The sequence below is a fragment of the Dendrobates tinctorius genome, unplaced genomic scaffold (genome assembly GCF_039654945.1).
Source record: "Dendrobates tinctorius isolate UK_male_01 unplaced genomic scaffold, ASM3965494v1 ptg000005l, whole genome shotgun sequence".
Lineage (NCBI taxonomy): Eukaryota > Metazoa > Chordata > Amphibia > Anura > Dendrobatidae > Dendrobates > Dendrobates tinctorius.
In genome coordinates, this window is record NW_027361673.1 from 35,863,991 (window position 1) to 35,876,552 (window position 12,562).

At 40.9% G+C, this 12,562-nt stretch overlaps 1 protein-coding gene across 4 annotated transcripts in view; it reads left to right on the forward strand.

Annotated features, from left to right (window-relative positions):
* DNAJC13 (DnaJ heat shock protein family (Hsp40) member C13) overlaps nucleotides 1-12,562 on the forward strand; it is a 288,549-nt gene that overhangs the window by 75,347 nt on the left and 200,640 nt on the right. For all 4 annotated transcript variants that reach the window (XR_012231076.1, XM_073569478.1, XM_073569468.1 and 1 more), the window contains 6 exons: nucleotides 5,697-5,772; nucleotides 7,599-7,748; nucleotides 7,948-7,989; nucleotides 8,786-8,986; nucleotides 10,920-11,126; nucleotides 12,347-12,442. Coding sequence is in view for 3 of the 4 variants with exons in the window: in XM_073569478.1 (XP_073425579.1) it covers nucleotides 5,697-5,772; nucleotides 7,599-7,748; nucleotides 7,948-7,989; nucleotides 8,786-8,986; nucleotides 10,920-11,126; nucleotides 12,347-12,442 (772 nt within the window). In the remaining variant the exon portion in view is untranslated. The remainder of the gene's footprint in view (nucleotides 1-5,696; nucleotides 5,773-7,598; nucleotides 7,749-7,947; nucleotides 7,990-8,785; nucleotides 8,987-10,919; nucleotides 11,127-12,346; nucleotides 12,443-12,562) is intronic.

A 12,562-nucleotide genomic window follows, 5' to 3' on the forward strand; every position in this document is an offset into this window, starting at 1 on the left:
ACGGGATGGCAGGCGTGCGCATAGACATGCGTTTTAAGAGTTAACATGGCTAGGAACTGGTTAAAACGCATGCGTCTAAAAAAAGCAAACACATGCAAAACGCATGATGCATTTTTTTGCATGCGTTTCTATTGCGCATGAAGCGCAGCGCTGAAAAACGCTAATCTGAAACTAGCCTTAGACATATATAGTTTTAAGACTTTTTTTTTCCCATACAAAATGGCGCTGCCGGCCGCGTTCCGATAAATGCTACTGCGCAGGTGCAGTTCTGCTGAATTTTAGATTTTGGGTCAACTCCTTTTGAAAAAGGAGTTATTCTTACAAGTAATCATTTTGTTTTATTTTTTCCATAAATCAATATTAAACTTGAAAATAAAGATCTTTGTAAGATCTCGCAATTCTCAATCCACGGGTAAAATCTGTCTTAAATTAAAACAGATTTTCCTATTGGTGAAATAGGACTTGACAGTTAGTGCTCATGAAGTTCTGTGGAGAACTGAAACTGTTGCTTCAGGAGAACTTGCACATAATTTTTATATCTACCTCTTGCTTCTCCCCCCTCCATAAAATTTTAAAGGGAGCATTTCAGCATTTTTTAAAACCATTTATACGACTGTGTAGCCCTTTAGAAGATAAGTCGGTCGATAACGTTATGACTCTAAAGTGCGTCTCTAGCCGTGAGAAATCACATTTTGAAGTACAGTCTGAGTGTGCATAGGGCATGATAATGCACTTAGAGCTTCTCGGTGTCTGTTGTATTCTCCTTACAGGAGGGTGCTGCTAGTTGGAGAATACATTGGAGACTGAGAAGCTGTAACTGCATTGTCACATCCTACAGCACTCCCAGACTGAACTTCAAAACGCGATTTCTCGCTGCTAGAACAGCACTTTGGGGCCATTAAAGGGAATCTGTCAGCAGATTTTTGGTATGTGATCTGAAGGCCGTATGAAGTAGGGAATAAAATACAGATTTCAGCAATGCCGGTATCTTCCAGCTTTGTTTACTTGCGATAATTGTTTTATCACCAGGAGCTTATCATTGGATGGACACAGCAGCCCGTGCATGTTGGTCTGACTCTGCCTTCTTCTGTGATAAGCAGCTCAGGGTCTACAGACATTGTATATACAGAGTCTCGTGTTGGCGCGGTCAGCTTTCTCAGTTCTGCTGCATTGCTAAATCTAAAAACTGTCAGAACTGCTGAACCCAGTAAACTAAGTGAAACATCCTTGGAATCAGGGTCTCTTTGCCTACATCATGCTGCTCTCTGATTTGGTAGTTAAACTTGCTGACATATTCCCTTTAAGGATTTATCTTTTAAGGGCCACGCAGTAACATAATTGGTTGAGAGTAAAAGTTGCTGACAGGTTCCCTTTAAAATCACAAACTATCATCTCCTATCTCAGTAACGGGAAAATCTGTCTTCACTGAATACAGATTGTATCCCAGAATGGACAGTGATCTATCAAACCAGGCGGAGAAAGAAGCTGATTTCTCTGATATATATTACAAAGCTTCTTATTTTCATGTGTAGTATTGATTTTATAGAAAAAAAAAGTTAAACTACGCTTGCCCTTTAAATGGTTTCTGTTGGGTCATCATTGTGTATTCACAGTATGTCTCATTGTTTCCCCATTTCCTTCTAGTGTAACGTCTCAGTGATCCTGTGTCATGTTTGTGCTGTGTCCTCTGTTGGTTAAATTCCTTATCCGCTTTACTTTGCTGCAGGAGATAAGTCTGGAACAAAACTTTTTTCCTGTTGTCTAAAGTGATATTCAGCAATACACTGTGTCAGCTCTTCTCTTATTCAAGTGTATTTTTAAAGAAAAACAAAGTGAAATGACCTTAATCCCACACTAAGCGACTCCTCACGTGTTCATTTAAATGCATCTGATGCAGCCTTTGTATCAGACGTTCACAATTCTGTTAGGCCTCGTTCACACGTACCGTTTTTTTCGCGTTTCCGCGGCGGTATTTTCCGCGAAAAATAAGCATCCCATGCATTCCTATGGGATTCCGCAATGCTGTGCTAATGCTGCGGTTTTTACCGCGGCGGAATCGCTTCGCGTTGAAAAAACGCAGCATGCTCAATTTCGCGGAATCGCGGCGATCCCGCACCAATAGGAATGCATTGTTCTGCTTACTTTCCGCATGTGGCTGTGCACACCATGCGAAAAGTAAGCAGAACATTTGCAGATGGTACCCACTGTCCGGAGGAGAGGAGACTGTCCTCCGGGCTTTGGGTACCATATCCCTGTAAAAAATAGAATTTAAAATAAAAAATATTGTTGTTCTCACCTTCCGACGTCTCGCGCAGCCTTCCCGCCTCTCTCCACGCTCCTGGTCCCAGTAAGCCTTTGCGAGCGATAACGTCCGTTCTCGCGGGATTGCTAAGTCTCGCGACGTCATCGCGAAGACCGCGAGACGTCGCGATCCAGCGAGAACAGACGTCATTGCGGTAATTGTCACAAAGGATTACTGGGACCGGGAGCGTGGAGAGAGGCGGGAAGGCTGCGCGGGACGTCGGAAGGTGAGAATAACAATATATATTTTTTTTTTTTATTATTTTTTACATTCTAGCTTTACTATTGAGGCCGCATAGGCAGCCTCAATAGTAAAAAGTTGGTCACACTGGTCAAACACTGTTTTTGACCAGTGTGACCAACCTGTCAATCAGTTCTCCAAGCGATGCTACAGATCGCTTGGAAAACGCTAGCAATTCTGCAAGCTAATAACACTTGCAAAATGCTAGTTTTTCCACAGGAATTTAAAATGCGATTTTTCCCATGGAATGGAATTCCGGAATTCTCGCGGTAATTTCCGCGAGAGTTCCGGTACGTGTGAACCCAGCCTTAAAGAAGCACTCCCATTAAAGTTTTTATTTTGTCACTAATTTAGCTATAACCCACAATGTTATGTGTACTGAGGAAATCATCCAGCCCTTTTTTAGAAGCTGTTATAGTGTCTGCCATTACTACCTCCTGTGGTCGGGCAGTCCACAGTCTGACTGCTCTAACTGTACAGAACTCTTTTCTGTTTAGCTGCCGGAATCTTTCTTCCACCCGTAATGAGTGCACCCTGGTCCTCAGTAAGGTCTTTGGAAGGAATAAGTCACGTGTCCATCCTCTGTACTGACCACACATATATTTATACATGTAAATGAGATCCCCTCTGAGGTGTCTTTTTCCTAAGCTAAACAAGCCCAACCTTTCCAACCTCTCATCATATGAGGGGCCTTCCATCCTCTGTAATAATCTAGTTTTTGAACAGACTCTGAGGGTAGGTGCACACGATCAGTAATGGCTGCGGGTTGGATGCTGCGTACTTGTGCAGCGTCCAGATGTTACAGCATAGTGGATGGGATCGCAAGAAATCCCGTGCCCACTATGCGTTCAGAGATGTCTGCGGAGACAGACATGCGGCACGTCTTTCCAGACCACAGCATGTCTATTTATCTTGCAGAGACCGGAGTCTCCAAAAGAAATTTCACCCGTACAATGTAATGAATGCACGGTTCAGTGAACACATGCATATTTAGCTGCGCTCAATAACCTGCAGCACTTTGGATGTAGCGAACATGTGCTGCCAATTCCTGAACGTGTGCGCATACCCTAACTTCTGAATATCCTTTTTAAAATTTATTGCAGTCGTCCTATTATACAGCATTGTGAACTTGCAATTGTGTATTTTGCTTTTCTACCCAGCTAATACTTCCTTTATGTAGAAACAGGAAGTCTCTTTTTCCTGCTGAAATCATTCCCCTGTACAACTCTTGACCCGGCAGCTATGCCCATCCCCCCTTGCCATAGACCTTTGCAGTAACTACAGGCAAAACTGACCTCCTGTTTCTACGTAGAGCTTAGACATATTCTGCTAGTCTGTGCCCACGTAGCGTTTTTTAAGCGTTTCTGCAGCGCTTTTTGACAAGCGATTCTGCTGCAGAAACGCTTAAGAAAAGCATCCAAATGATTTTTAATGAAAAATGCACATGTTGTGCCAATGGTGCGTTTTTTAACTGCTGCGGAAATGCTTAGCGATTAAAAACGCAGCATGTTCAGTAATTTTGCGGAATCGCATGCGATTCCGCATACCATCAATTATATGGGCAAAAACGCTTAGGAAAACGCTTGACAAACGCTTACAAAAGCGCGCCAAAAACGCATGCTTTTCTCGGGAGCAGGGTGTGCGATTCTGCTCAGGTTTATTCTGCTTCAGAATCGCTACGTGGGCACATAGCCTCAATCTGTCATAGACCTAATGGAACAACTGGCTGAGTGGAAATGCAAAATGAGCAACTGTAAGTACACAGTGCTATAGAATATGATGACTGCAATATGTTAAGAGGATACATATTTTGATGAGAGAAGTTCTTCTTTAATTGGAAGCAATTTCCTGTGAAAATAGACTTGGCTAAAACCTGAACCTTGATGTGATTGCTGTCAGCAAGTTCCCGAGCTGACTACTCTGTACTGAAATGGGTGCTGCATTTTTCCATGGAAGGGATACTTTGATTCATGGTGCTCATAGTTTGGGCAGCATAGATCAACTAATGGGTTCCCTTTAAAGGGAACCTGTCACCCCCCCCCCCCCCCAGGCGTTTTGAAGTAAAAGAGCCACCTTGTGCAGCACTAACGCTGCATTCTGTCAAGGTGGCTCTTTTATTTGGCGTCCCTTCCACTGCAGAAAGAAGCGTTTTTAAAATTTGTCACGTCTGTATCCGGGGGGAAAGACCTGCCCCCCGGACTAACTTCAGGTATAAGTGACAAATTTAAAAACGCTTCTTTCTGCGGTGGAAGGGACGTCAAATAAAAGAGCCACCTTGACAGAATGCAGCATTAGTGCTGCACAAGGTGGCTCTTTTACTTCAAAATGCCTGGGGGGGGTGACAGGTTCCCTTTAAGCTTTCATAGGCAGCACTGTTCTGTAATATAGTCTGTTGTCTCCCATTTTTTGGTGGGTGAACATATGAAGAACCAGCATGCTTGAGTTTGGAAATAAATTGCAGGCTATAAGTTAAACCAAATTTTTGGTGTGGTCCTGGCCTGTCCGCCTAAATCTGCAAAAACTTCATGTAGAAAAGAAATACCATAAATAAAAAATATTTAACAATACAGTTAATGCCATACCCAGAATATATACCCGAAAAAAAAAGTATTCAAAGAAATAAATATATATGCAAAATAATCCTTTATTAATGTACTGTATATAAAACATGATTAGACAACAATTAATTAAAACTTGATATGACAGAACCAGGGAGGAAGGTAAAAATAAAATCTAAAATCACAATGTATGTAGGGGGCAGGATATGTCAGCCTAATTGACAAATGATAGATAAAGCCAAAAGTGAAATTTCCAAAATAAAAGGCAAGATTTATTTGACACTGCTGAACTTAATTATTCTGATTAAAAAGTAAAACTTCACAAAGTGCACAGTGTGCCTGCCTAAATCTGCCTGCTTTTCACAGTTCTTTTCAAATGTGGTAAGAAAATGAGAAGGTCACAGATTTTAGCACATCTGACATACCCACAAACTTGTGACCTGTGTATGTACACTACAAGACTGGCATAAATAGTTTAATAAATTCCTCTGTTGTTGCATATTTTGGTTTTACAAAAGTTATTGTTCTCCACCATGGTGATTTTTCTTGTTAGATCTGTGTATCTCTGTAATGACATTTCATTTTTGTTTAAATAGATATAAAAGAGTATTTTCAGTGGGAACCCACGCCATAACGACATACAACCCTACCACCCTTGAAGTTACAAATCAGGTATTTAAACATGAATTTTGTTTATTTTTTAAGTACGGTAATTGTGTTTTTTTTTTTTTTTTTTTTTCTTCCTGTCCAGAGTGTCTATATGGTCCTCTATAAATAAATAATATATTACTCGGCCTCATTTGTTCTTTTTTGACCATCAGCTCCCTCTAGTGCCAGGTATAGACATTCATTAAAATGATTTATTTACAGGGTTATTTTCAAGTTGTGTCTTGAGCAGCACACAGCGCTGCAGTCTCTTCACTTCCGTGTTGCTGGGGGAGTGGGCAGTACTTCTTGAGTGACCGGTCAGGTTTAGTAGTAGTGTCTCACTGCTGATCTTATGTTACTGTGACACATTAATGGTCTGTCAGTGCTTGTTCTGAAGCATATGCTGTTATCACTATATTTGTATGTAGAGATAACAGGGCCTTTGAACAAGTGCACCGCTCAATCAAGCAATGACTATAACTGCTCTGGAAATCGCAGTGGTCTGGTGGAGACATTGGGGGCCCTAGACTTGTGATTTTGCAGGACTGATAACCGGTCAGGAGCTGACAGGGAGGAGGTGAGCCGCTCAAAGGGCTGGAGAGGTGGCTAGTATTTTAGGTGTTAACTCCTTAGCCTGTATTGCAATTGATGTGCATACTCTACCAGGCTCTGGTCGTTGATCTCCATGGTAACAAGCTGTACATTATGTAAGATAGAATCTCTCATTGCAGAATGGCAGCAGATATAAAAAGTAAGTGAATTACAAACTTGATTATTGAAAAACATGCTTTTAATTACCGTCGGGAACAGAGCCCCGCTAATGGCTAATCATACAGGCTTCTCCCTGCCTCTGACAGTGACTAAGAAGCCTTTGGCTATATGCGCATGCAGGCAGAGGCTTGTCAGTCGCTGTCAGCGGGAGGAGAGAAGCCGCTAGGGACCCGCCTGTACGACTAGTCCTTAGCAAATCTCAGAGTCATGCATACCTGGCTGTGATCGCTCTGCCAGGAGCTGATACATGCTGTTTGGGCAGCATGTATCAGCTGACAGGTTCTCTTTAAGCAGAGTGACCTTAAAGTCATTTTAATAAAACTGTTGTCCACCAGTCACTAATCATCATTTTAATAATTGAATCATTTTAATAATACACAGTCATTAGGAAATCAAAGTGAAAATACTCATTCTGCAAAAAAACAAAAAACTTATGTATAACTTTAAATCTGTGTTAGATGCTCTCTGAATTTTTATAATTTTCCCCATGAGAGCGCAGCATGATGCACTTTTTCCTGGTAAAATGGTGTCCACCCTAATGTAAGCTCAACAAGCCCTCTTCTAGTATAGGGTTTCCCACACTCCGCTCAGCTCCACATAGGGAGGGGAGCAGGGCTTCAGTAGAGTAGAACAGGTAAACTATACCTGCCGATCATGCAAGCAACCCGGCAGCTTTTATTATGGCAGATAATAAGTAGGACACGTGATCGTGGTTGCGACACGGCATGGATCAAAAGATGTGATGTAATCGGCCTCACCTTCCTCCCTATGCGGGAATGAGTGGTGCTGGAATATTCTTATGTTCTTTCTTTCATTGAGGTCCATCATGTAACAGATCCGTCAAATCCTCGAGTTTCATTATTCTGTTCCTCATACAGAGAACACGAGCGTAAAACTAGGCTAAGTAATCAAACTGTTATTTACTAAGAAGATATAACTCGTGTGGCATTGGTATTTATCTTAAAATATTTTTTTTTTTTTTTTTTTGTGGCAGTACAAAAAATTATTCTTTTAATCGTTAGAGCAAAATAAATATGATAAAATGAAACCCAGTGCTGATTATGCCGTTTCTGTCTTAGTGGCCTTATGGAGACATTTGTGGCATCAGTCCTGTGGGTAAAGGGCAGGGATCAGAATTTGCCCTCACATTTCGAAAGGGCAGTGGGAAGAAATCTGAAACATTAAAGTTTTCTACAGAGCACAGAACAGAACTTCTAACTGAAGCCCTGGTAAGATGTTACTGAATGGGCCTTTCTTATTCTGGAGGGCAATTATTTCCTTATTGGTTTGTGAATACTGTATATGTTTGTGGTTTCAGTACTTTTATGCTTTGTGTGTTTGAGGTTTATTTTGTTTTTCTTTTTTCTGTTCTGTAAATTCTGCTTATTTGTTCTAAAGTTTTAATAATTTTTTTTTTTTTTACTATAGCGATTCAGGACAGACTTTGCTGAAGGAAAGATTACTGGAAGGGCAAGTATACCATAAATAACTGCAAATAAAATAGCTAATAGTTTTGTATGTCATGGATGACATACAGGAAAGGTATAGATCTTTGTACCGTTGTATCTTTGGTTGACATAGTGATTTTTAACTAATTGGTAATGTTATGGAAGGACATTAATGTTTTGTCGCATATCAATGTGCAAGCAACATATGTATTAAAATTCTACTAAAGCCAATACAAATATTAACTGCAGGGGTAAGTAAGAATGTGGAAACTCTGGTGGGATGCGATTTGTCACACCCTCCTAATCTCAGAGGGGAAAATGGATATGATGTAGTATAGGCGTGGTACAGGCAGAAGCGTTTTTTTACGTATGTACTAGATAATAAATGCCAATGTCCAAACACAGGGATACCCACTGATTACTTGAAAAAGGTAGTTTTACAAGTGCTAGCTGTTGTACTTCTAAATAGGCATGTATTTAACATTGTTTTCCACGTAGCCGTAACTTTAATGCTGGGATGGTAGCATTGTATGCTTTTCATGCTTATTTTCCTATATATCCAGTAAGAGAAGTTTTGCCACTGTCGGTGACTATTCACGAGACTAAGCCACCAGTGTGGATATTCTGTACTTGCTTAGAAATTGTATCAAAAGTTAGAGCTGGAATTATGCTGCATTTACCTGTCCAATATGTATCAAGTATGGAATTAGCAGATGGTGGGAGATCAATATTTATATAAAGGTTTAGTACAAAAAAAAGGTCAATTTCTTCTCCTGTAGTATATTTCTTATCATGACCTTGCTTTGATTTTGTTTTAGAGGTACAACTGCTACAAGCATCACTGGAGTGATGACAGAAAATTAGTCACTCTGGAAGTGACTCCGGGGGGAATAGATCAGATCGATCCAACAAACAATCGTGTCCTCTGCTCTTATGACTATCGGAATATTGAAGGTTTTGCAGAGCTGTCCGATTACCAAGGAGGGTTTTGCATCTTGTACGGAGGTTTTAGTCGATTGGTAAGTGTTGCTGATTGTTTCATGGCCAATTTTGGTTAAGAGGAGAGCTTGACGGCCCCTTGCACATTAGTCAACCTAGTTTGGCATGTTGGAATAACATTAATGTCTGTAGAGGCTTTCCCCCCCTTCATGACTGGAGCTTTTTTTCGGTTTTGCGATTTCGTGTTTCGCTCCCTTTCTTTCCAGAGCCATAACTTTTTTTTTCTGTCAACATGGCCATGTGAGGGCTTATTTTTTTGTGGGACGAGTTGTACTTTTCAACGATACCATTGGTTTTAACATGTTGTGTAACAGAAAACGGGAACAAAATTCCAAGTGTGGTGAAATTGCAATCCCACACTTGTTTTTTGTTTGGCTTTTTTGCTAGGTTCACTAAATGCTAAGACTGACCTGCCATTATGATTCTGCAGGTCATTACGAGTTCATAGACACCAAACATGTCTAGGTTCTTTTTTATCTAAGTGGTGAAAAAAAATTCCAAACTTTGCTAAAATAAATAACATTTGCGCCATTTTCCGGGACCCGTAGCGTCTCCATTTTTCGTGATCTCGGGTTGGGTGAGGGCTTATTTTTTTTGCGTGCCGAACTGACGCTTTTAATGATGCCACTTTTTTGCAGATTGCATTTTAAAGCAATGTCGCGGCGACCAAAAAAACGTAATTCTGGCGTTTTGATTTTTTTCTCGCTACGCCGTTTAGTGATCAGTTTAATTCTTTTTTTATTGATTGGGCAATTCTGAGCGCGGCGATACCTAATGTGTAGGTTTGATTTTTGATTGGGGCGAAAGGTGGGTGGTTTGAACTTTTTTTTTTTTTTTCTTATATTCGTAAACACATTTTTTTTATTTTTTTTTTTAACTTTTGGCATACTTCAATAGTCTCCATGGGAGGCTAGAAGCGTCCACTACTCAATCGCCTCTGCTACATAGAGGTGATGCACAGATCACCTCTATGCAGCAGAATTACAGCATTGCTATGAGCCACAGGGTTGGCGCTCATAGCATTCCGTCATCAACAACCGTAGAGGTCTCGAGGAGACCTCTGGTTATGATGGCAACGCATCGCTGACCCCCGATCACGTGACGGGGGTCAGCGATGCGCGTATTTCCGGACTGGCGTCTGGAAGTGCCTTTTAAATGCCTCTGTCAGCGTTTGACAGCGGCATTTAGCTAGTTAATAGGCACGGGCAGATCGCGATTCCGCTCGCGCCTATTGTGGGCACATGTCAGCTGTTGAAAACAGCTGACGTGTCGCGGCTTTGAGGTGGGCACGCCGCCGGAGCCCATCTCAAATCGAGGGATACTGGCCACTGACATACTATCCCGTCAGCGGTCAGTAAGAGGTTAAAGGATAATTATACTTTTCAGTAACTTTTCAGAATAAGCTGCCCTCAGTGTGTACTTGAGGGATAACCCTATATCTGACCTTTTGTAAGGCTTGTATCCTGATTTTTCAGGAGTTTTCCCAAGATTGTCTGTGTTCACCTACCTATGGTAAATAGAGGTCAATATTCAGCTCTTTTTGGCAGTCCTACAGACAAGGAATGCCGCAGAGGTCGAGCATGCACATCTCCACTCCATTCATATGGGATTCTGCAGACCGCCAATCTCAGGATTGCGGGGGTTCTCAGAGGTCAGACCACCAGTAATCAGCAAGATATGCCTTAATGCCTTATTCTATGGATAGGAGTGTTTTGTAATGGATGCAATGATGCTAGAACAAATCGATTCAGACACAATGGCTGAAAAAAAAAAAACCATACAGTTTACTAAAGTGAAAATAAAAAGTTTGCACAAGATAATACAACTATACAAATGTACAGTATATAAAAGGATGTCATACACAGCTACAACCAACACCAGGTATTCTACTCATTGAATTTTTGTAATGGAAATGTGAATGACACCACCCTGATATTTATTTTTGTTTTTCAGCATTTATTTGCTACAGAGCAAAGAGATGAAATAATTAAGAGTGCCATAGAGCATGCTGGCAACTTCATAGGAATTTCCTTGAGGACAAGAAAAGATCCTATAGAATTTGAGCACTTTGTGAACCTTCGTTTGGGCAAATATAGCAATGATGAATCTATCACTTCATTAGCAGAATTTATAGTTCAGAAGATCACGCCAAGGCACACGGTAAGATTGTGCTTACTTCAACTGGACAAACCCTTTCAGAATTTAGCGTCCCTTGCCTCCACATGTCTGTCTCCTTAAACAGGGGTAATCATCTGACATGGGAAGATGCATGGATGACAGACATTACATAATTGCCGCACATGAACAGGCGGCCATGTGGTATGTGGACATGTATAGTCCTTCTGTGCCATGTTCTGGCTCTTTATTGAGGCTCTACTCGAAACACACATCATCTATGCTCAAATGCCATAATAAGATATATGGTCTCCCATTAAAGAATAGCTATTTTTTGTAATGCTGGCTATGTCTTTTGCATTAATATTGTAATAGGCTTAATTTTCCTGCAGAAATCAGATGCTGAACTGTACTGTAGCTTGGATCTGTATCTTATGTATGGATTTATTAACTGTTAGTGGGGGGAGTAGGTGGCAGAGTCTTGAGTGTCCACGCTGTGCCTCCTACATAGCGGCTACAGTGAGAGGAGTGCAGGAACCGGAGTCTGCACAACACTCACTGCAATTGTAAAAATGCTAGAGACTTCTGTCCCTCACTCCAACTGCGTCCTATCCCTACACTAATAAGAGCATAACGGCGGCGGCACTCGTGAGCGGCATTTATACAGGCCGGGTCACGTGCTGCACTGGCCAATCACAGCCATGGCATGTATTGGCATGGAACTCAGTCTAAAAGCTTGTTGATTGACTGCACTGCAGCCTTTCAACAAGCTTTATTAGACTAGCGAAACCGGATAGACAGTAAAAAGTTTTTGTTCAGGGTTCTGTACCGGACACTAGAACTTTCCAGTTCAGGTTCGCTCATCCCTAATCCTCAACACAAAAGTAGTGGAATAACCCTTTAAATGCTGTCTTACTAATTACACTTTCTTCTGACTCCCAATATTCTGTACATGTAGAAGCTTTAGACATTTTTTTGTATTTTTGATTATTAGACTTTATCCACTTTTCTTTGTACGTTTTATATGTGAAGTTGATTACTCATCTGTGTCATTATTAGTTTTTGGATGGACGGGGGTCTCTTGTAGATGCTCTGTCTTTTGAACATGGTGCTTTGAAAAATACTTTGCTGTGTACTTTGTAGATTTACCAGGTCTGTCAGGGTAATAATTGAGCTCTTTTATTCCAGAAAAATCTTGTCTTCTAGAATTCTGTTAGGAGGAAGTTGTGGAAAGGCAATCATTTAATTACATCTTATTTTTTTAGGAACCAGTGAAGAGATTATTAGCACTTACCGAAACTTGTTTAGTGGAACGGGACCCAGCAACCTACAACATTGTAACACTGAAACCACTCGGAGAGGTGAGAACCCAATGGGATTTGTGATTCTTAAAAATTCTATGAGACTTGCTTATTTTCCTTCAAGCTGAAAATGCAGTTTTAGTCATTGGCCATACTTAGGAAATACTGTAAATAAAGACT